Below are 24,242 nucleotides of genomic sequence, written 5' to 3'. Positions count from 1 at the left end.
ACAGAATGACAGAGCTACAAGTATTCATAAAGGTCAAAGGAAGCACACTTTCAGCCACAGCAAGAAGTGTTCTTCCGTGAATTCAGGGAGTCATGGTGATGACTTCATCGTCCTCATATTCACCTCCAGGGCAAATTTTCCAGGAGCAACTTTGCCTTTTGACGATAATAATGATGACTATAGTATGGGGGTCACTGTCAAAACCAGAGAGTGTACATTCTTTAGAGTCAAGTGGACCCTCGAACCTCAACAGACATTGTATATAAAGAAACATACCAAATTCCAACAAGCATACACACAACAAAATTAATTCATTTATCAGAGACCAATACGATTGTGAAGATGCATTTTCCAGAAAGAAGCTGGGGTCCACAGAGACCACCTGCAGCTGTCAGAGCTGTGGCAGGGGAAGTGCATTACAAAATTCACACAATATATGAATCATAAGTGAGAAACAAATGCTTTATCAAAAAAAGGTGGCCGATGACCCAACATATAGATATTTATATGTATATATTTATATATATAATGATAAAAATCAGCTTGCATGAAGGTCATAGTCTATCTACTTTGAAGTTATAGCACACATACTATAAGCAATTTACAGAATTTGTCAGGTTTGCATATACAGGAATTTGCAAAATGAATGAAAATACATTGAAATACAGAACACCCGAAATGTATTTCTATAAACCTCCCAGGGCTGACAGGGATTGGCCATAATTAGCACTTGCCATCATTGAACAAGAAGTACAATCAAGAGAAAGGAGAGAAATCCAAGAAAAAGGAAAAAATAAAATAAAAAATTCTTTCATTCTTTCTTGTTTAAAATAACGTTCTCCTTGTCGCCTTGCAGTGTTGATAATTTTGTTCCTGCCCCCACAAACGGGGGCTTTGTTTGATGATAGTTTATGCTCTGTAGTCTTTTGATCTCTGTTTGCTTCCGTCAGATAACGGGTCTTTTAGTAGGAAATCAGTGGTATCCGTAGTAAGTATTTACTATCCCGATGACGTTCAGGCCAACCCCTGAGATGAGACTTTACGTAGCCAGAAGAAAAGGGAAAAAATAGATCTTGCTATTAGAAAATGTCCTATCACTTCACACTAATTCTCTTCAAATAAAAGATCAATGATCTGCCCAAGAAAATGTTATGAACAAAGCGTGTGAGAGCCTCTTCGTGTATGCTTCCGGAAGCAGGTGCTCCTTGGGTAGGTAATTAGACTACAGTGGGTGCGGAGTGGTGCTTGGAGTTTAGGGTCAACTTTGCTGTCCGCTCCGTAGATTTTACAGGCGATTTGCTCTTTGCTTTAAGAAGAGAAAGTGATATTGGAAAAAAGTCAGCACTTTAGATTAAAGCAAAGCACCCTTCACAAAGCCACAAACAAGAAGCAGGACAGAAAGTCCATGGCTTGTAGCTATCCTGGCACCTGCGGAAGAAGTTATAAGATATTCGCTCATCTTGAAGTTTTCCAACGCTCCTTATTAGGCTGTTTAAACACATACACATATATATTTAATTAGCTCGCCAGCTTGGCTCTGGTGCTCATGAATGTCTTGGCATGCACTGTGAACAACAACACATACAAAGTATTTCAGTCCCAGGTAATGAATGGGTCGTGCTTGTCTGTTTTCAAACAATGCCTTTCCGCAGTGGGGCCACGGATGGGAATAAATCCAGAAGGGCTGTCCTCCAGTCATTCCCTGGGGGTCATTCCCTACGGACCAGGGGCTGTCCCTTTATTGGTACCTACAGCAGAAACACACCCCGATTTCCTGCTGCTTAAGCCTCAAGCTTTCGGAGGGGCGACCCAAATGGAGGCAGCAGCTCCCCGTGGGCGGGCGTCTGTTCTGGGACAGGCTCATTCATTCAGACATTTTCTTTCCAAGGAAGATCTTTCTCAATCTCACCCTTGAACTCTGAGTAAAAAAGCTCTATCAAGAACTGACCATTTTTGAAAGACCTTTGAGACCTTGGAGGGGAGAGAATTCAATTGTATTTTCGCAATTTTTCCTTATATAGTTTATCTAATAAGCTACTAGTTACAAATGATGTAAATTATTAGTAAGAAAACAAGAATGTAATTGGGCTCAAAGCATTTTTCTTCTCTTTGTTTCTTTTTTTTTTTAATTGGAGAAAGATTAAAAGGGTTCAAAGGGGCTACGGGTAGAGAAATTCAACCTTTTGAATATTTCAGCGAATTCGTGGGTAGGTCCACATTGGCAATGGTCACAGTTAAGGCGAAACGTGTACAGAACTGTCACAGAGTGACTGTGGCAGAAGCGTGTGGGGCTTGGTTCCCAGATGACCGTCTGGTCGCCTCACATCGCTGTTTTCTGTTAGGTTGCTTGAGTGCTGTCAGGGACTCACCTATGTTTGATAGGGGAGCCACAGATTCAACCCAATATGTCCCCACAGAAACCTAATGACCGAAGACCCAGAGGCTAGTGGTGGGTCTCCAAAGAGTGTCCCTTCTCTCAAGCTGGGTGCTAAGTTTCAAACATGCACAAGTGAGTCCTGTCCTGTGCAGCTCTAAGAACAAAGATAGTGCAGGGAAAATCGATAAAATCTATGCAGAACCACGAACATAGGAGTCTTCCGAAGATAAATGTGATTCTCGTTCCCCTTTGAGGAGAGATTCTTTGACAGGGATTCATTGTTTGAAAAAGAAAAAGAAAAAGAAAAAAGAAGAAAAGCAATGATTGACTACCTGGCTCCTTAACTAGGTGGTGGCACTTGATGCAATGTCTGATATTTATTGAATAAAACTTTGAAAATGCTAGCAGCAGTAATAGGAAGTACAGTGGCTCACGCTGTAGAGAAGGCATTTTGTAAAGCCATGGTTTCCTTTTTGGCATTGCAACGGGGCTCGCGTGGACTGAAGCAGTGTAGTAACCTCCCCTTTCTAAAGCAGCTGGCCCATCCCATCATTCCTGTCCTAGAGAAAGGAAACAGTCACCACAGGTGACCCACCGTCTCCTTCCCTACTATGCCCAGCATGTGCAAGTTAAAGCAGAATTGGCGTTAGTGGGGTGATCGCAAAGAACTCGAATTACACACCGAAAAGAGTCTTTTAAGGCCATTCAAAACCGTGAGTGGCCATCTTAGCACATATGCCATCAAAACACACTGTTTCTCCCTCCACGCTGTTCACCCACTCTGGTTACATGCATTTTCTAGCATATTTTGAATTAAATGACATTTATTTCTGTCAGGCCAACCGCAAAGTTTTTCTTTCCTGCACAGTATATTCTACAGAAAATCGCTGTTTGCCTTTCCTTTTTATAGTTTATTTATGCCTTGCATGAAGAGAGATGTACTTTATCTTTGTAATCCCAAAGACTCAGTGAAACCCGAGAATCTACAATGCTATAATTTGTCCTGTGTACACGTAACAAGTATCGGTCATAGTCATTTCACTCAGAGGTACCCTGTTCTGAGTACATCATTTACTGTTCTGAGTCCAAACACTGTTGATCACACATGGTGTGGTCTGCTCTACGGAGAGTTAAAGCTTTTTCTTGGCCAAGGCAGATTTTGGCCACTCGTTCCGCCTTATTCTCGCTGTTACAGCAGGAACATACTATTCATACGTGTGTAAGCTGATGGGAGGCAGGACTGCAGTCGGGAGCCTCGGGCTCTGTCTCTGCCACCACTCACTTCTCAGATCTCAAATAAGGTATTTATCTCTTCCGTCATTTCTAAATGAGCACAGTAACTATTCATGTGTATTCCCATATTGGTATGCCAGATGTTTTTCTGGAATAAAATCAACTTTCCCTCTTTCTTTTTTCTTCCCTCCTTCCCTTTCTCCCTCCCTCCCTTCCTTCCTTCTGCCCTTCCTTTCTTCCTTTTTTTCTTCCTTCCTTCCTCTCCCCCTCTCTCCTTCCTTCCCTCCTTTCCCTCCCTCCCTGCTTCCTTCCTTCCTTCCTTCCTTCCTTCCTTCCTTCCTTCCTTCCTCCCTCCCTTCCTCTCCTTCTTCCTTTCTTCCTCTCCCTCCCTCTCCCCTTCCTTCCCTCCTTTCCCTCCATCCTTCCTTCCTTCCTTCCTTCCTTCCTTCCTTCCTTCCTTCCTTCCTTCCTTCCTTCCTTCCTTCCTTCCTTCCTTTGTTCCCCTACGCCCAGACCAAGCAGCATAACTGTTACCCCCTAATACGGCTGTGCATTTAAGCCACTCTTGCCCTCAGATACCCTGCTGTCCACTGCGTCTGCTCCCACCAGCTCCTGGGCCTCCCTCTTGCCTCTGGACTGCAGCAGTGTCTTGGTTTTGCCTTTCTCATGGCTACAGCACGGCTTACATTGACTGTAACTCATTACAGTCCTGTCTTATCTCAATGACTCGTCTATAAGCACATTCAAGACACGGGGTGACGTTCTAGCAATTATTTTTCATTCCTCTCCATGTCTAAAATAACGCCTTGAGAGTTTTTAAACAGTTGCCCCCACGCAAAGCACTCCGGGAGGCAGGCAGCCAGGGGCCGGCGTGGAAGCTGCGGGAAGCGCACCCGCAGAGCGCGTGCCTCCGGGAGGAGCCGCCGGGCAGGACCGAGAGGTTTCTCCCGGCTCAGGAGGCTCCTGCATGGCCCCCGACTGCTGTGTCATAAGGACGCCTTTCACTTATTGTCACGCGTAAGTGCGTTCATGCTGCTCTCTGAGCTGCCACGCCCCGTGCCCTCGCACGACAGGAGAGGCAGGGTCTCCGTTTTACAAGCGAAAAAGTCTAGGAAGTCTTCTTCTGAGTCCAAGGCGCACAGAAACCTGGCTTCTAATCTTCAGCCCTTTCCACCCCGGCTGCGACAGCCAGTCCCATGGCCTCCCCTGCGACGTCCAAGGACGAGCGAGCATCCCTGTCCCGGGAGAGTCCACGACCGAGCGCTCGGGGGAATAACGAAAGGAAGTCTCAAGCATCCTGTCTTCACTACGGCAATTGTCTTAGAGAGTCCACCGCCACGCAGTCACCCACCGCAACGTGACGGCCACCGTCGCCGGCCAAGTGCCCCGCGGCCCCGCCTCCCTGAACTCGGCACAGCGTCCCGGACGGGAACGCCGCTCATCCGTCCCCGGTGGGAGAACGTAGCTCCCGTCAGACCGTGCCCTGTGGACGGCCGTGTCTCTGTCCTTGGACCTGCGACCATGAGGCTGGAAGGCAGTGGGCCTGGTTAATGATGCTGCGCCCCCCCTGCCCCCCTTCTTGCTCACGTCAGTCTCCAAAAGTAGGAAACTGGACCGGGCATACTATGTGCCAGGGAAGGCGCAGTAGGCACGTGGCGTAGGCTGTGTTGGTCGCCGCCAGCACCCTGTGATCCCACAGATCAGGAGCATGCGACTCAGTGACGTGGGATGACATGCCCTAGGTCCCACGGGTCACAGGCGGTGGAGCACAAGTGGGGAAACAAAGCCACGGCGATGCCGTCGGAACACCGGGGACACAGGTGAGCCCCGTTCCGGGACCCTGGGCCAGCCGGCCTGCCCCTCGTCCCCGCGTCTGTAAATCAGGAGGCGAAGCTACTGCTTCAGTGCACACGGATGTTTCAGAGAAAATGCGCACCCACAGCATGCTTGAGAGTAAAAGGAATTATTTGATATAAAACTTCTTTTCCCCAACTCAGAGCTAATCAATACTGGGTATGCAGCCAGCACCCTCCTTGTTTCCTTAAACATTAATAAGCAAAGCTTGCTGAGCTCCACAGAGTGTGCGGGATGTCTCATGATAATACTGGGAACTTTTCACACAAGAGACTTTTAGAACTTAAAGTTTCCTCCACATTCACTTAAATATTTGGGTGAGAGGTGGCCGCACCATTATTCTTTCATGTCTTCTTCTTTTCAGAGCGACTCTTCTGCAAGCTTTTTATTCAGATCTGATAGACTGGGACCAATGGTTAAGCTGATGGGTTAAAGTGCCACCATTAGTTAGTGATGGGGGAGGGACAGACAACTGAAATGCTGGTCTGCCAAAGAAGACCACCAGAGAGGACGAGTATTTAATTCAAAGGACTAAACATTGGGACACACTCTAGACAGGTCATCCTGCCTAAAATTTCCCAACTCTCCAAATCCCCACCCTCTCTGGGTAGTGACTCTCTGATGGACTGATTTCCTATATGAGTACAACTTGCAGTTGGTTTAGATAAGATATGGGAACAGTCACAATTCAGGGTATCCGTCTGCAGATCTGGGTACAATTCTCCATATGCTTTTCTTTTCTTTTTCTCTTTGGTTTCAGTATCTAGTGGAATCAAAGGAAGTAAGAAAAGAGAAAGAAAACAATTTCTCTCCCCTGGAGGCTCCGTGGCCTGACTCCAGAACCTTTATTTTATAAAAGTGACTATTAATGGTATTTCTCATGTGAAAACCTAAACATGGAAATCCTCCAATAACAAAAAAAGCAACAGCCCGATGATTTTATTTTCGTCTGGGAAGAGGCCCGGCGTATAAAGAGCGGAGCGCCTGGCTGCAGGGACAGCCCAGCCTTTGACATAGCGTCCCCTTTATTACAGTGCCAGCCAGCTTTAGGAATGGCCGTCACTGGGGGAGAAACTCTGAGCTGGCTTTTCATGCAATTTTTCGTCTGGCTTGCACATACTAAGTCATTCTTTAAGGGGAAAAAGTCAAATAATAGGAGGATTCTATCCTAAACTTTTTCTGGGAAAGAATACCTTTTTATTATAATTCTTTTGGGGCCAGTGCCAGTTTCTTCCAGAAATCCCCTACTTAAAAAAAAAATGCACTTCATTTTGATCCGAAACATAAACGGCTTATTTAATGGCGCCCGCTCAGGCTGGCGGTCCTGGTGAATGTCCTTCCCTCGCTTCCCGCAGCCCGCAAACTCCCTTCTCTGCCCGTTATGAGGCCTCTGATTGCAGCTCTGGGAAGGAAGTGCCGCTGCCCAGCCCGCCCGTCTGAACGACAAGGCGCACGGGGACAGCTCATTCCCGTCGGCATGTTCCAGCCTCTCTTGCTTACAATGAGTCCCTGCAGGCCTTCAGGACTGCCGCCCTCCCCAGGGACTCAGAAAGGGACTCATAAAAGCGGTCCTGCCTCTCGCCTGCGGAAACCACTGTGCAGCAAAGGCCGTCCGTCTGCACTGCAGTTCGAACACCCAGTACGAGCTGCTCTGGGTGCAGGTGGGAGGGTGATGATGATGGTGATGATGATGGTGATGATGATGATGATGATGATGATGATGATGATAGCTGTAGCTAATATTTCCTGAGCACTTATTATGCCTTTACCCCTGACGGTGCTCTGTGAGTTGCCACAATGGTTTTGCTGAGGAAGGAACTTTGCTGAGAGGAGCGTGCCTCCTGCTCAGGTTTCTTCCTCTGGTAAGTGAGGCGGCCAAGGTTCAAACCCAGTTCTGTTCAACTCTACAAACTAACGTGCGTCATTATGTCACCTGGCGGGTCTGCATCCCTGAAAACCTTCCTCTCTCCGTTCCGCCTTTTACAGATATGGGGACATACGAGTGACTGAGGAAATGGGAGGAACACCACATACATGAGTGGAAAAACAAAATATTTCCAAACAAAGACATTTTACTAGCACTTATATTTAATAACTGCTTAAGGCATAAATAAGAGTGACTTCTTATGTGCGCTGTATTTACAGGTAGACAAATAAATGCTGCGGAAGTGCTTGAAACAACTTAGGGGGCTTACATCTGCTGCCTGCACATAGGTTTTCATTATTAACCAGCAAACTCTGGGTTCCTAACATGGAGGCAGACATGAATGCACCCCTTGTTGGAATGACCTCAGATTCTGGGTTAGGGATCACCCAGACGCGTGCTTTTGCGGCCCGCGCCTGCAGAATGCTGCATCTGTCTAAGGGCACCGTCAGTGCTCATGCTGGGGAGTGGCCCGCAGGAAACGGTGGGGACAGCGGAGACCAAGGTGGGGCGGCTTCACGGCACGGCCAGGATGGCTGGCCCTGAGCGAGGAAGCTCGAGTCCCTGACTGCTATGCAAAGAGGCGAGGAAGACGTCCGTTCATGTCTGAGCCATCACTCACTGAGGGGAGGGAGGACTCTCTGTCCCGCCCACACCATCTGCACATTGTCATGGACCCCCATCTCTGGCTTCCCGGGAGGAAAAGCCCCTCTCAAAGATGGAAATACGTACATCTCATGGTTCAGGTCAGTGTCGACCCAGAGACTCCGAGTCAAGGACAGAGGTGAGAGGAAGAAGGAAAGAAGACGGTGGTGAGTAAGATTTCACCTTCCACACACCTCCTTACGTAAGTGGGAAAGAGAAAGCTATCACCATACTGTATAAATACAGTGATTTGCCTAAGTTAAAAAATTAATTTTAATTGTTCAGCAACGTTTGTTTTTTGAGGAAAAAATTATGTGAGGACCTGATGCCATAAGGCCATAGAAAATCATCAATGATACAGCTTCAGAAAACACATCTGTTTTAATGAAGTAAAACTCCTTAAGACTTTACCCATATATTTTCTAAGCTTGAGCCAATGTGTTTACCATTTTCCTTAATACAGCTATTTTTAAATGATCTGAATTAGAATGCTTTATAAATTATCTTCATAACAGAAAATTTCTTAGCCATCAGAATTAAGCAATTAACAGAGATAGTTGAAGATTTAAAGAAAATCCATATCCTATTTATCGAGGCATGCAAATAAAATGATAAAACTGCATAGACATAATTTGTTACAAAATATATTTTAAAATAAATGAATATTGTTGTTGTCATGGGTATGGAATGAAGGATGGTCCAAGCGCTATTTTCTAAACCTCTCTCTCCATTAACACATAAGTGGTCGGGGGCTGCTTTCTTAAAGATCGACCAAATTACATACAAATTCATGTATCTTCTTAGCAGTGGAATCATCCTCAAAAGTGCTTTGCCAAAATATCATTAATCTCAGAATGTTTATTTAACACTAATTCTGAGCTAAGCACAGTGCTAGGTACCTCAGGCACACCCAAAATACCAAGACACAGTTCCTTTTTTTTTACCCTTCCTCAGCTTTTTATTCTAACTCTTCGGAGTTTGTTGAAAAACACCATTTTGGCAGACGCATCGGGAGCGGTCACACCGCCGGGGTGTGTGCGGTGCCTTGCGGCGTATGAGCATTTTCAGGACCATAACTTTATGTCTTTAAAATCTTTATGTTTTCAGATCTTGGGAAGTAAAGTAAGTTTTTTAATTCTAATTTTTTTTTTTTTTTTAAGTGTTTAGTGCTTCTGATTCTACTGCTTGGTGCCTGAAGGTAGCATTTTTCCAAATTAACTCTTCATGGAAAATACTTTTATTTAATCAGTAAAATAAAAACTGAAATACTTTCCAAATGGCTGACGATGCTAAGGATGTGGCCACCGCATGAGACATCTAAATACAAGAAGAAAAAAATCCGGTCCCATAAGAGACCCTCTCCCTGCACAGTGCTGACACCTCTGTATTTTGAAGTCTGGGGTATCTGACTGTATTATTTAATCTTCGTCCCAATTCTTGCATCTGTGCAGGTAATCAGTTTGCTTAATTTAACCTTTATTTTTACTTTTTCAGTAGTTTCCTAGCGGTAGCCTCACAGGAGGTGGAACTCTAACCCCTAGCTTTTACAGTTTGCTGTTTCAAGCACTAACAGTTTCATTTATGTTCGGTTGGTTTTACGCATATAAGATTCTGAACTCATGCAAAAATGGCCTCTGAGGCTTTTTTGAAGCGGTCCTACGAACTGAAACATAATTACCCTTTATAAATATTCCAGGCTATTGATTTTCCCGGACACTCCCGATGGCTGCACCCTCGCTCAGCACTTTGCTCCCACGGTGAATCGCGGGGCTGAGTGAGTCATCCCATTGAGAGGAGAAGTGACCGCCTCATCTTTTATTTATGGACTTCACGTTGCTTGATGTATTTAATCAATATACAGTTGTCAAGCACACCCACTTGGTTTAGAAAAGCAGGAAGAATAATTTGATCGTCAGATTCTCCACTCAGATCCCAGGAAATAAGATATAATGATCTTAATTTCAATGCTGTTAGCAATTTCTGAGCGTGCCACCTTCATAATAGTGCTTTTAATATTTATACGAACGTGTACATGAATGTATATACATGCACATACATGTGTACATACATGTACTAGGTATATGTTAATCTGTCATGAGCTCTACAATTACACAACACCGTTGTTTTACTTTCCCTTTCTTTTTTACTGAATACATTTTATTTGTTTGTTTAGTTTGTTTTCCCTCTCATGAGCAGTCATTGCCTATTTTTAAACTTGGGAAATTTTAAATAATTTTTTATCACAAAAGAGATAAATCATAATTGCAAATGTTATCAATAGGGAAAATAATAAAATCATTAAAACATAACTTATCTTGACTTTCGATGCAGATTTCCATCTTTTTTTCTGTTGTCTGTGAATGCACGCATCTCAGATCGATTTAAGGTTTTGTAGTCTATATATTTTTTACTTCCAAGTTTTGCATCCTATGTTTTCCACATTAAATGTTGTACCCGGTCCTTTCTAATTTCATTAGCCATTCTTTGAAACCACAATTCTAGGAGCTGTTTAGTGTTTGTTTTATGGTTTTAAGACATTGGTCGCATGACTTTCCTGCTGGTGGGAGGGTGCGCAGCTCTGGGTGCGGCAGACCCCTGAGGCGGGCGTCCCGCGCGTGGCCCAGGTCTACCTCATGCTGTGCCCCCGGGCCCTCCTCCGGGGAGCCCGCTCCGGGGGTGGCCTGTGACCGACCTTCCTCCCCAGTTTTCCTTCGGAAGGGAAGGACCAAGCCGCTGGGCAAGAAATAGCAGCACAATTCCTGAGTGACCCTTCCCTTGTTGACAGGGGCTGATTTTAAAAATCTTGGCCAAGATTACATGTGTCAAATTGTTAAAAATAACGAGGGCTGTGACTGGGGCTGCATCGAGCCTACAGATACTTTTGAAAAAACCTGACATATTTATAATACTGAGATTGCCCACCCAAAACATGGCAAGTTTACTCATTTATTTAAACCTAAACTGTTTTAACAAAGCATCCTACTGGTCTTCATATTTATACTACTTACTTGTTAGTCATTAAAAAACTAGATATTTTATTCTTTTTTTTGTTGTTACTGCTGATGATTATACATTTTCCCCCAATATTTTCTGTCTGAGTATTGCTGTCATATAGACAACTGATTTCAACTTATATCTTTATTTTATCTTCATCAATATTATACGATCCCTTCTGATATATCTAAGTCATTTGGAGTGGATTACATAATCATAGCATCCTGTAAAATGGGCACTTCTGCTTCCTTTCCTAAATATTAGACACAGATATTTCCTTGTCTGTTGCATCACTTTTTGGTTAATTTGTAAATTAAACATGTTTTAAGTTATGTACAGTAAAATATCTTCATTTCCATTTGTTTAAACTGTAACCTTCAAAGCCCCAGGCCTCTGATTTTATGCTAACTTTCCTGTGCCTGATTCTTCCCCTCTGCTGAGCCCTTTAATCGGTCAGAGTGCATTTAGGTATGTATCATAAGCTGTGAAAATGTTTCCCTTCATCATTTATTAAATAAGTCCTTCCTTAATTATTATATTTTTAATTCAGCAGGTATGTATTATTCTACATAACTTTAGAGTTTTCCAGGCCTCTTCTTATTTTCTTTCATCTCTAGTTACATTTATGTTCCTTAGTTATGCTCCTAAATCATGGCTATTTAAAAGTATACTTTAATACCTGACAAGTAGGAGGAAGAGAACTTAACATTGCTGAGCTCGGTCATGTGCTGGGTTTACTCTTATGTCACTTACTGCTGACAATGACCTCGGGACACGTGTGTTACTACCTCAGTTCTATAAGCGAGGACTCCGAGGCTCAGAGACTGTGTGCTGCGCTCACTTAGCAAACCGGCAGCGAGTGAATCTCCGAATCAGACCCGGATCAGCTGCTACCACAGACCGTGCCGTTCTTACCGGAGGGTTCCAAATCCCTTCGGTTTTCTCTCTGTGTCAAGTGTTAACAGCATTTTCACTTGCTTATGATTTAAAACATTCCGAGGGTCTTTTATAAAAGCTTGAATTTAATTAAGAGAGCAACTAGTTTGTACCCTAGTGGCTCCCAAGTATGTGTTGCTTACTCAGGTCATGCAGCTCAGATTCTTAAAAATCCTTTGGACTTTTACTATGTTTTACAGGAAGGGTCTAGTTACAACCTTGGGCGAGACAGCTGGTGGCTAATACGGCCTGGTTACATGGGCGACGATTATCAGTTACCCGCATTGGGACGGGAGAAGCGAAGGACGCTCCGCAGTTACACACAACAGGACAGAAGCCCGGCAGGAGGACCCCGTCTTCCTCCCTGTGCTCACCAGCGACACAGGCAGGGCAAACCGTCACCACGGTGGAGCCGCGCCGTGTACAGCCTTGGCCTCCATCACTCCGTGGCCGCTACGGGTCACTACGTGGAAATGCAATGCAACGGCCGTCATGTGAAACCAGCAAGCGGCTGTCATCTGCTGAGGCTTGGTCAGTGCCACGCTCTCTCTGCATATAATTGCAATCAACCCCCCAAACGAGGAAACAGACACACAGCTCTGGGTGGCGAGGCTGAGGGGTGAACAGGCTTCCCCCCCTACCACCTCTGCTGGTGAGCAGCTGGGTCAGAGGGAAGGCTGAAGAAGCATCTATCTCCCTGTCTCTCTCTCTTCTTTGCAGCTGAGACGGGTGCCCCTGTGTCAGGCTATTGGTGGCAGCAGCATCCCTTGAGAAGGCCCTGTGAGTGAGGTCTCTGCCACAACTTCTCAACCCTTTGGTCACATAACGAGAAAGCTGCTTCTCTGGCAGAGACAGGCACTTAGGCCATGGGCAAACCACTGCATGTCCCCCCTCAGTGACAGAGCTCCTGGTCGTCCCAGGTGGACCTCAATGTGGCCCTTCATGCATTGGGAAGTCCTGCAGCCTACAGCTAGGAGGCTGACTTTCAAGGGGTTAAGTTAAACATGGCTTGTGGGAGAACTTAGCCAATACAGACTATTAATTTACATAATTCCCATTCAAACATCTCTCTAGAAGATTCACCGGCCTGCGTTACCCAATGCACTGCCTCAAATCTATTTTTCATCTTATTCACAGACCCTTGATTTACCTAGCGGCCATTTAGCCGATGGAATTGCAATGGTCAAATTAATTTCACCCGTGTAAGCAGCCGGGTGAGATCGTTAAAACCAAAATCAACATTAAGGTCTGAATTATATGCTGGCTCTCTACCGCGACGCACAGCACCGTTTTCCCGGCATTTTAGATCAGGAAAACAACCCCCTGCCAGCCCCGCAGCCCCTCCCCCGTCCCCCACCCCCCCCAGCTCCGACTTCTGTCTCAAGATCACTTCTGCTACATCTGGCCACGTTTGGAGAGCTGCCACACTTCTGGCAGCAGCGGGGCTGGAAGCTGGCGGCTTCTGGCGGCCGCTCTCAGGCTCAGGTCCTGGTAGAAACACAATGACCAGGTTTCGGAGTTCAGAGCATCAGTATTCCTGCTGAGCTGCTAGAGACTCTACACAGACTGCGCACGGTGAACATCGCCATGCCTCAGCCAGTGCTGGTGGTGACAAATGGCAGCTGCTGGTCGCAGGCCGAACGGAACAGCTTTGCAAGAGCCCGACTCAATACGGGGGAAAAGATCACAGCAGAAGTCCAGCCTCTCTCTCTCTCTCTCTCTCTCTCACACACACATACATCTCATAGTAAATGATAAAAAAGTTTTCTCACCCTTAAGAACTTTTAGTGTCGATGATTCTCATAACTGCCTGCTCATAAAGTGCCTATTCTCCCTCTAGACTCCGATTTTGATCCAATAGGGGCTGCATGCCCCTGGAAGACGAGTTGTTAACCAGCTTGAGCCTGGCAGAGGTCGCCTGCACTACACACTCTGAGACACCCCGCTGAGGAGCCTTGACCAGCTTGGGGACAGCGGCGACACTATTTACGTATCATGATAAGGAAAAGAAGGCAAGAGCAGAGCCAGAGCGCCCCTCAGACAGAAACGCAAACGCACACTGAGATGCTTGTAGCCGAGAAGTTAGCCTCAGGGAGACCCACAGCCCCGCTCTGCCTGCCACCGAGAGGCGCCCCGGCGCGCGGCAGCCCCAGCACCCAGAGGAAGAGAGTCCCGAGAAAAGCTGACTGCAGGGCACAGGGGGGGAGGTCAAGGGCAGCACAGACACACGGCTTTGAGCCGTGAACGAGACAGCAATCCGCTCTGACCATGAGGACAGCAGGAAGCTGTATCCAAGAATCTGCATCAGCACATAGGGAACGACCCACGGAAAGAAAACAGCATTTCTAAAGTCACAGAAGTGAGAAGGTGTCTAAAAACGTTCAGGAAATACCGCCTAGGGAGCGTATGTGTGAGGATGAGGACCTCAGGAGGAAGGGGGCCGGAAATTGGCCCAGGGAAGGCAATGCTTCGGAAACAGCACAACTGAGCGCCTGCTCTGCTGTCACCTGCTCCTTGGGTTCACGCCGAGACAGGCACGTCACAGAGGGCAGCTGGCGCAGAGGAGAGAGTGAAGAGGGTCATGCTGAGAAGTAAATCCATGCTGGTGGGACAGAGAAGACACCACGTTCAAGGGCATTTTGGAAAGACACTTAGTAGACCCGATGACGGAACTGCCATGGCAGACGACTGAAGAAGAGGCGATAAGGACATGTTCAAGGTTCCCGCAGACCCGCGATGGCGATGACGTTATTCAGAGAATTTGGGAACAGCACAGAAAGGACATTTGCGTTTTGGTGAAAAAGCTACGAAGTTCCGTTTTGACTATTTGGGTTTAGGGGCCTTCCCCGGAGATTGTACTGCGTGGATAAAAGCACCCTAACACCGAGGGCCTGGAAACACTGCTCTGCTGTTACAGCTCGGTGGCCCGTGTGCCGCCGGGCTCGGGGGGCAGAGCCAGCTTGGGACCTTCCACGCTGTGAAGAAGCCGCAGCTGGGGCTGAAGGGAAGGGCTGGCTGGTTTGGGCTTCGCTCTGTAATGCGATGTCAAGCCGGCTGCGGGTTGCTGGCTTCAGGCCTCTGAGAAGCCAGGTCTGGAATGAGCATGGCATAGCTTCCCACCTTGTCCCAGCGGTCATGGCCCTCCCGGAAAGGGGGCTGGGGGCAGAGGGGCCGCCTCTCAAGGGGTGGAGCATCAGCAAAGGGGCAGCCATCTCTGCCCTGCCCCAGTGCCTAGAGGACGTATATGTGGGGAAACACTGGGGGACAAGTGTGAACCCCAGCCTGGCTCCCCTGAAAGGCATCAGAATGGGGACTGTGTGTGAGTGGAGAGGGAATAAGTGGGGGAATAAATAGAGCGTGGGCACTAAAAGCAGCTTTATTGGGCCATCTCCTAAAAAATTATAAATCAGGATGCGGGTATTGGAGTGAACATCATATATAAATACCCACCCCAGAGTCTGTACTTTATGAAAGAACTGTGCAAGCCGGGAAACGTACCCAGGACTAGAACGGGGGGCTGGGCCCCGCCTGCTTCTTTACCAGAAGTCAGAAAATGTTAAATGTGCAGAAAGTGCGTTCCAGTGTTCACTGGTGGGAAAGACAGAGATGAGAACTTCTGCCACATTTCGGATCAGCCTTGGCTCTGGGCAGCTGCTGCTTAGTGAGCCAGGCTTCCACGACTCAGCGTTCCTGCCGCACGGGTGGCCCGAGTCGGTGGGGATGAGCGGCGATTTCCACTCCGAACTTGTTAGGAGATCGCTACAGTTCACCCGTTAGCTCCAGCCACGATGCTGAACGCTACGTATGCCAACAAAAGGGGTGTCTGTCGTGCACGCGACAGAATCAGAAATGAATCGTTCAGAAATAGAACAGTTTATTCGATGCTCAGAACCCTCCTTTGGAATAGGCGCTAAAACCTTTGATTTTATTCTACAGCATGGATCTCTGACATCTAGTTTGAAATAGTCTATGGGGGCTAATAATTTCACTTCCATGATTTTGGAATTTTCTCTGATTAGGTCATAAACCGTCTGCTGAGGCTCCTCCGTAATTCTGCACATAGTGTCTGGCTTCTTCCTTTGATGGCACAAAGGGGAGACAGGCCTGCCTCTGAAGAGATGAAATCTTTATCCAATAATGGCTGCACAAATCATAACCACAAAGTGCATACACATGTGTGTGCTATACAGCTACATACATATATGTATGCACACATGTACGTTCTAGGTATGGTCTTGTTCCTTAGTTTGGGAAAGTTCAAACAGACTATAAAGAGGAACCTGAGATAGAGCCAGGCAAGCTGCGTTTCCGAGAGGGCAGGTCATGTGCGCGTCAGACCAGCAGACGCGGCCGTGACCCAGGCCTGCTGCGGATGCTCACCTGCACTGCGAGGCCGCGCGGGGTCACCAGGACCCTCCGTCAAGCCCTCTACAAACATACCTACTGGCGCATGAAGCAAAAGGAGGAAGTCTGGGTAGGCACATGGCATTTTAAAGGAATGGTTCACAAGAAAGGATTTAAAGTTAGATCTAAGATAAGATAGAAGAATATATATATATTCTATATATAAGTATCCTGACGAAATGGTCAGATTTAATAACTACAGAGACCTTGAGAGTCAGCAATGTAATTCTCTATTACCAATACCAGAAGCAACAATTTTCTGGTGATAAACTATAAAGGAAAAACTTAAAGAATGACCGATACTTGAATGCCCCCCCTGTCCTATTAGTATTACATCAAGTGCTGGCGTGACATACAGAGCATCTGCAGGGCTGCGCAAGGCACTGCCCCTTCCAAGAAGCCCTCCCCCCACATCCAGGTTGAAACTTCAGTGAGTTTCCTGGCGGAACGATGGCAGAAATTAATGCTATTCAGAAAGAGCGGCTTTAACTTGCACGGCTGACTTGGGGAATGTGTGACTAAGCTTTCCAGTTGGCATCAGAGGCACATTTACAGTTGTCTTATCTCTGTGCCACTTCCTGCCATTATCATCATCACTTTCATCACAGGCAGCTGACGTTCCTCCTTCAAAAGCGAAAAAAGCCTTTGGAAAAGAGTCCTGCTTAAAGCTACGGGTCGCTGAAAATGTGCTGTCTCTCTTTCATTTACATTTTGATGAAGTGAAATCTCTTAATGTGGGTCATTATCAATACATAAATCTGGAGAGAAAACGAACATGCATTTATAATGCAACCAACATTACAGGATTTATTGTTCTTAAAACGTGTCAATACAGAAGGGGAGAAAGTCCAGCTGCTGGAGCCCCCTGAGCAGCAAGCACTGCCAGCCACTACAGGGTCAGTGACAACCTCCGGCGAGGGCCAGCCCCAGGCCCTCGGGGTCTCCCGTCATCACCGTTTCAACTGAACTAGGCGTCCCGCGTTACCGACCGTCACACCTACACCTGTCTGCTCGCGCAGCCGTCCTGGGGAGGGTTTTGGGGGCGGTAAAGTGAAAGGTTCAAAACGGGTTCCATACCTGATTGCGGACTTTGTTTGGGGATTTTGGCTACCGCTTGAGGGCTGGAGGTGGGGGGCATGCGCTGGTTGGCGGAGCTGTGGACGCTGCTGGGGGCGGCCGCTGAGACGTTCTTGCGGGGCTTCATGTCCTGCAACCACATGGGCGAGGCTTCGAAGGCCTGCATCCTGCGGGCGTGGCTGTTGGCGTTGACCTTCAGGTAGGCCTGAGCCTTGTGTTCCTGCAGCTCCCCGTAGTTGGCGTCGGTCACTCTGCACTCATACAAGCCTTCATCCTTTTTCCGCACTTTGGAGATCTGAAGCTTGTGGGAGATATCATTGCCTTGGACTTTCACTGTCTGAAAAATGGCAAGGAAGAACCATAAATAAAGGCCTGCATCAAATGACTGTGTCCCCATTCTTTGTCCTGAGCTTGCTCGTGGTGGGAAATGAGAGCGTCTTCATGGCCACAGTCAGCGAGCCCCTAGGGGGTCAGCGGTGAAACCCCAAGTTCTGGTTTACCCTAGTCCACTCCAACTGGCTCCACCAATCATGGCATAACTAGTTAGAACCAGCCAGCACCCCATTCCAGGAGCCACACGGTCCCCACGTCCCAGGTTCTGGTAACAGCGCTGCCACTCCCCGATCACGCGATTGTCTCTGCCTCCGTGGAACGAAGCACGGCCCCAAGGAGGCCACGTCTAGAGTCTGCACAGCCTCTTTTCTGCACTTTTGGCCCCAGCTCCGAGGGGGCATGAAAGCATTTCACGGGTGGTTGTGACCAGCAACGAGATGAACTGAGGCTGTGCTATTAACCCCACATTGGAACGACTATTAAAGGAACTGACGAAAGTCACTTGACTACTAAGGATTTTTGTTCTACAGTTTTTGGTACACGCTGCCCTAGAGTCATGAGGGGGTGTGGCCCAGGGTGCGGACTAACGTCACCTTAAGTCTTGTGGCGTCTTGCGGCGCAGACTATACACCCCGGACTTTACAGGGTCTGCGTGCTCCTGGGGCTTTAACATTGCTTCGGTTTTCAAAATTGAAAATGGCTCTCTTATTTCTTCTAATAATTTTTAGGCCATATTAATAGCAAGATTATACATATATGGGGCTATGTGGAATATATAATATTCTCTATAATATGAAGATCGATAAGCATCTTCATCAAAATAGGCAGATTTGATACACATTATATATTACCCATGGTTGGCTGAACGATGATGGATTTTGTAAGACACTTAGGATTTAAGGACTTGGATGATGTGGAAAGAGAAAAGAAGTAAAGGAGGCAGAAACTTATTCTCTTACTGGCTATTACACTTTCAAATGGCCGTAAATAATTAAGAAAACTTTCAAAGTGTTCATCCGGTTTTTACATGTAGAGATAACCATACGTATGTGCTGTGTGGGAAATTACATACATAGTAATACTATAAAAATCATGGAAACTAATCGCTTCAAATACACCCTCAGTTGAGTCCCCTGATAAATCTGAGTACTTATTACGATCCCACTTTATAGCAGAGTAACCTGAAGTGTAGGGGGCTTTGATGGGCAATTTTCAGCACCGGCCACACACTGGTACCTCCTGGGGAACCGTTCGGAGATGCCCGCACTTGGATCATTGCCGACACCGTGTCTGCTTCTCTAGGGGGCGAGGCTCACGGCAGTATTTTGTAAAAGCTCTCTTGGGAATGCTAAGGTACCAGCTGCCGGTTCAGGCCATAGTTCAAGGTCACGCAGTGAGTAAACTGGGAACAAATTAGTCTCTATCTCAATTTGTATCTAGAACTCTTCACAGTTTTCTAGATTTTATGAACAGTTGGCATAGATAAATCTGTTAGCAGTTGTACCCAGGGTTGTGAATCTGACTGTACAGCTTTCCTAGGTCAGGATTTGGGAGGCTGTTTTTATTACTGGTCATTGGAGGAATAGCAAGTAAAAGATGAGTCATCAGTAAACGATCTATCCAATTACACGTATATATGAAAGATGAAAGATGGAATATTTATGGGACAATATTGTCAATAATTGATCTTACCAATAAAGCTTTTCTAGCACTGCCTGAAAACAACAGTTTCTGTGATATAAGGATAATTGAATTGAAATAGTCTATAAAGTCAATGAGTTTATAAATATAAATTGGAGTTTCTGCTTTATATCTTTTTATCTTCTTCCACTTTGAGATTATACATTTACATAATAGAATTTGATTCTATTAGTACAATATGTGTTTACACTTTTAGTTGTGATGTAACTCCAATCTTATACCCCTTTCTGCCATTGTAAAATCCTCAGAATAAATTTCCTTTTAAATATAGGTTATTGGATTTTCAAATTCCTAACATATATACTATATAACATGTAATATATATTTATGCTTAGCCGACCTCATTTCTTATAATTACTTCATTTCTAGTAATGAAAACGTCTTTACTATTTAACAACAAGTTGAGCAGTTCTATTAATATAAAATGATTTTATGTGGCTTCATTTGAGATAGAATAAAAATTTATTTTTATTTTATTTATTTTTTATTTCACACACAGTTATGAAAGGGAATAACCAGTAGAGTAGAAATACATCTCTATATTTTCATTAGGTTAACCTCTTTGTGTTTTTAAGTTTATATTGGCTTTTAGTTTTATATTTATATGATTTCATATGTTAGTGTTTTATCCCCTATTAAAGGAATAATTATTTCCATAACTTTGAATGGAGAGTATTTAGCTCTACGCTCACAGTTACGTAACTTAAAAAAACAAAAAAATAAGTGTCATACCTCTCGTGATAGCAAAACGATTCTCTAGTAACTTTAAATATTTGTTTAAAATAAATAATTTCATTGTACCAACTCTAAATAGGCTTCAGTTTTTACGCACTGGCTCTCGTCCTGCTTCTGCGTAGCTGCCTTTTTCGGGGACAGTAAGTTCAAAGGCTTAACAATAAGACCATCGGCTAAGCGCCTAAAATGCATTGATTTGTCCCCGTGGGCCTGCCTGGTGTCGCTGGTCCCTGCGATACTCACGCTGATCTTGGTCCCGTCGTTGTCCGGGTCTCTGTCGGGTACTAGCTCCACCTGCGGGAGAAGGCGACGAAAGCTTAGCCTGCGGACCCGCAGCGCGGCCCCCTTCGCTGAAGCGTTTCGGGGGCGGGGGCTGATCCAGCCCAGAAGCGAGGAGCGGGGCCGCCACCACGCGGCGGCGCTGCCGGGTCGCGCGCTCGGAGGGTCCGGGAACGCGGCGCGGGGGCGCGTGTGGGTGGAAGTTTGCGGGGACGGGACTCTGCGTCGTCGCCCGGACTGCGTCCCCTCCCTGCGGTCTCAGGGACAGATTTCCTTTTTCTCGCCCCGACAGCCCCAGCCCGTCTGCCGCCTCTGCTGCTGAACTGTCTGCGCTCCGACCCCCATTTCCTTCCTTCCTCTTCTGCCCCCGCCCCCTTTTTCCTCTTCTCCGCCTTTCCCCGCTCCTGCTCCCTCCCACCCGCACCCCACCTTCTGTTTCGTCTCCCCAGCAGCAGCTTCTCTGCCCATCTCGTCTCCGCCCGCCCCCTCTCCTCCGCGCCCCGCTCCTTCCCTCGCTCCCCTTCGCCCCTTTCCCCTCCTGTCTCCCCCACTCTCACTGATCTCTCCGGCCAACCTCAGACGTGTGGGGGCGGACCGGAGACCCCCACCAAATTCCCACCCCACCCCGGAGATGGGACAGCCAGTGTCCTGGGAGGGCTCAGCACTGTCGTGCCATCCTGGACATCTTGACCATACCCAGTACTAACAGGAGGAGGCCAGTCCCAGGTCTAACCGGGAAGACAGGACTTCTTCCTCGGTCTCAAACTGCAGTCGCCAGGACACAGGCCAGCGCGCTCCGGGGCGCCCCGGGGCCTCACCCACGCCGGGGGAGCCGGCGGGTTCCGAGTGGCGCGCAGGAACGTTCCGGGGCCGCAGACCTCGGGCTGGACACCCAGAGGGGGCAGGGGCTGAGCGGGACAGACGCGGAGCGCGCGACTCCGACCGATCGGGTACCTGCGCGCCGGCCACCTCGGCCGCGGGCTCCGGGCCCTCGGGGCCCCGCAGGAACCACCACTGGATCTCCAGGTAGACCGAGGCTGAGCCGCTCTGGAAAGCGCACGACATCTCCACATTCTGCCCCTCGGTCGCGGTCACGTTGCGCGGAAACTCGGTGAATTTTGCTGTAAGACAGAAACGCATCTTTTTAGCACATCCGCACCACGCTCGCCAGCTCTCCTTGAGAGATAGCTACATTTTTCTTGGACTGGAAAAAAAAAAAAATCAAGAACAGAAACCCCTCTGTGACATCCTGGACTTCGCCCGGCTCCCCGCCCCCTTTCCTCTGCCTCTCGCCTGTCTTATTTTTGGTATCATGCCTAAATCACTCTGTTGTCGATCAAGTCTGGATAATGGGAAGCCTAACCAGCTTGCCAATACCCACCCCTCCCCCTGAGCCAGGCTGCTCAGTCAGAGGCAAAGCAAACCTTTGGTCAGATTGCAGTCGTACCAAAATATACTGAAGGATTCGGCGGGGTGCATTTTAGACAAATCTGTCAAGTTGATATATGGGGACAGCCTCTTGCCTCCCAGTTTCTAAACAATCTATGGTACCTGGGTGTTTTATGTAATAGAGAATGGGTCATGATTACCTGTCAAAATGCACATTCCTGATATAGCAAAACAATTAGCAATTGTGATTCAAAGACTATGGCCCTGAAACAAGTCCCGCACTTCCTAAGCTGCACATTCCTTCCTCTCCACATGCACCGTCTTCATTATTCCTATCAAGCCCCCGTATTGCAAATTGCCATCCATACATCACGGAATGGAAGAATCAGACACCTTTAATCCGTTCAGATTAAAGACTGTTGTGAAGCCACTAGAGAGATATTTTTCCTTCTTCTCATTACCAACCCCGACCCTGCTGGTCTGCACGATTCATGGAATCACAGCAAAACTCACAAAGGGAAGATGCTCCCTTTCCCCCAAAGGCATTCCTCTAACATAGAGCGTTTTGGATGCTTGTTCTTCTGTCGTCTAAGGGACACTTTGGGACGAGCTGATGGTTCCCTACAAGTGGTGCCGAGGGGGGAGGCTGGCAGGCGGGCCCAGATCCAGTCACACTTATGGAGAGGAGGACCCAGGGGCTGCAGGACCGGCTCGGGGTGGACGCCCACTTCCCCCACTTTTTGAGGAGAGACACTGTCAGCGTCCCCTTTCAGGGCTGCATGAAATCCCAAATGATCTCCATGGAAATGCAGCTGCGTTTATACTCAGAGCACAGGGGAGACGCGAGGAGGCCATTCTGACGGGGAAAGGACTTTCTGTTGCAGCGGAGGGAGGAGGGGGCCCTGCTGCCTCCACAGTGGTGCAGTCCTCTGGCAGCGGCGCTGACATCTGCTCCTGGTGCTGAAGGAGCGCCGCAGCCTGCGAGGTCCCGAGCCCCTGGGTGCAGCAGGCTGCCGCCGCTGCTTGCAATGCCAGCCATGCCTTCTTAGGGGTCCTCCGAGAAGGCGTCTGTCCTTTGATCAACACACATGCAAACGAAGTCACACGGACCCAGAAAAAGGAAACTCTAAACCCATTCTGCCTCCATGGAGCAGGGCTGGCCATGCAGAGCCCCTGTTTGTTTGCGATGGTTATGTATGCACGAGCGGTTACCCCGCGCCTCACACACACACACTCACACACACACACACACACACACGCACGCACCCCTGGGTTTCGGCTCACCGAGCCACCTACCTCACCGTCAGGCACCAGATAGATTTGCTCTCAAATCTAGAATGCCTACTATTCAATCAACTTTAAATGAAAATGCCGAACAGAACCCTCTTCCACGGTGACTTGCTAGGAATCTCACATCTGCCTGGATACACGCGCGCGCGCGCGCACACACACACACACACACACACACACACACACACAACACACACACACACACACACACACCACGAGCAAATGGACATTTGCCAGTGAGCACAGACTTACCTTGAGAAGAAAGCCCTTCCTGCACGTAGAAAACAGAAAAGAAGACAAATCCAACATGCGCCAGAAAGATCCCCATCATTCCAAAAAAAAGGGGGAGAGAAGGGGGTCACATCAGTATAGCCAACAGCCAAAAAGCCCTAAAAGAAAGGAAGGCGACCGTGTCCGAGGCTGTGTCAGAGCCGCGCGCGCGACGCCGCGAGCATCCTGCTGCTGGCGGGGCGGGACTGGCTGGCGCGCGGGGCTGCCACGGGCGAAGGCGGCCGCCGGGGCTCGCCGGACTCGGGAGCGCGGAGCGGGCTGGTAGCGCTGGAGTGTCTCCGCCGCCGGGCGGCTGCGTCCCGCTACCTGGCGGCTCGGCCCACGTCAGCCGCGGCTCGGGCTTGCGTGATCACTGCCCTCCCTCCACGCCGCGCCAGCCCGGGAAGTGGGGAGCGGGCCGGGGCGGGCGGAGGACCTCGCCCGGCTCGCTGCGCCGCAACTTTTCCGTCTAATGGCTGCGATGATGCCTTTAACTCTCTGCGCGCCGGACCGCCCCGCACCTGCTGCGAGCTGGGCCGCGCTGCCCGCAGGAGGCGCAGGGCTCGGGGTTCCGCCTCCGGCTTCCCTCTGCAGAGCAGGAGCGCTCGATCTCTCCCCCAACGCGCTTCCTTCCCCCGTCGATTGAGTCTTTCCTGCCCCGGCTCTCGGCGCTGAGGACGCTACAGTTGCAGGACGGCGGGGCGGCAGCGCTGGGGGCAGGAGCTCCAGATTGGAGGAGGAGGTTGGGGCAGGCTAGCGGGGGCGGGGGGTGAAGGGGACTGCCTTGGGGCGATGGACACA

At 48.2% G+C, this 24,242-nt stretch overlaps 1 protein-coding gene across 4 annotated transcripts; it reads right to left on the bottom strand.

The window, feature by feature from the left end:
- Nucleotides 1–416: 416 nt before the first annotated feature.
- Nucleotides 417–23,842, bottom strand: VSTM2A (V-set and transmembrane domain containing 2A). 4 transcript variants are annotated; one of them, XM_090287002.1, is made up of 5 exons: nucleotides 23,424–23,839; nucleotides 21,447–21,613; nucleotides 20,457–20,507; nucleotides 17,445–17,781; nucleotides 417–1,306 (listed from the first exon to the last, which is right to left on the bottom strand). In XM_090287002.1, exons 1-5 carry the CDS (start codon nucleotides 23,500–23,502, stop codon nucleotides 1,218–1,220), a joined length of 723 nt encoding a protein of 240 aa, XP_090143128.1. In that variant the 5' UTR covers nucleotides 23,503–23,839; the 3' UTR covers nucleotides 417–1,217. The 4 variants fall into 4 exon arrangements, with proteins under 4 accessions (XP_090143128.1, XP_090143131.1, XP_090143129.1 ...); XM_090287005.1 differs by lacking the exon at nucleotides 23,424–23,839 and adding an exon at nucleotides 23,178–23,271; XM_090287003.1 differs by lacking the exon at nucleotides 417–1,306 and adding an exon at nucleotides 1,315–1,428 and having other exon boundaries at nucleotides 23,424–23,842.
- Nucleotides 23,843–24,242: the final 400 nt, after the last annotated feature.

This window comes from Furipterus horrens, unplaced genomic scaffold (assembly GCF_987537825.1).
Source record: "Furipterus horrens unplaced genomic scaffold, mFurHor1.1.pri manual_scaffold_9, whole genome shotgun sequence".
Classification (NCBI taxonomy): domain Eukaryota; kingdom Metazoa; phylum Chordata; class Mammalia; order Chiroptera; family Furipteridae; genus Furipterus; species Furipterus horrens.
This window is presented reverse-complemented; position numbering and strand designations above follow the sequence as displayed.

What these genes read in the sequence shown, in the direction of transcription:
- VSTM2A (XM_090287002.1), bottom strand. Translation starts at nt 23,502, where the DNA reads ATGATGGGGATCTTTCTGGCGCATGTTGGATTTGTCTTCTTTTCTGTT. An exon ending in CCGAGGTGGCCGGCGCGCAG is followed by an intron (nt 20,508 to 21,446) that starts GTACCCGATCGG and finishes CTTCTCCCGCAG; the next exon opens with GTGGAGCTAGTACCCGACAG. An exon ending in ACGACGGGACCAAGATCAGC is followed by an intron (nt 17,782 to 20,456) that starts GTGAGTATCGCA and finishes GCCATTTTTCAG; the next exon opens with ACAGTGAAAGTCCAAGGCAA.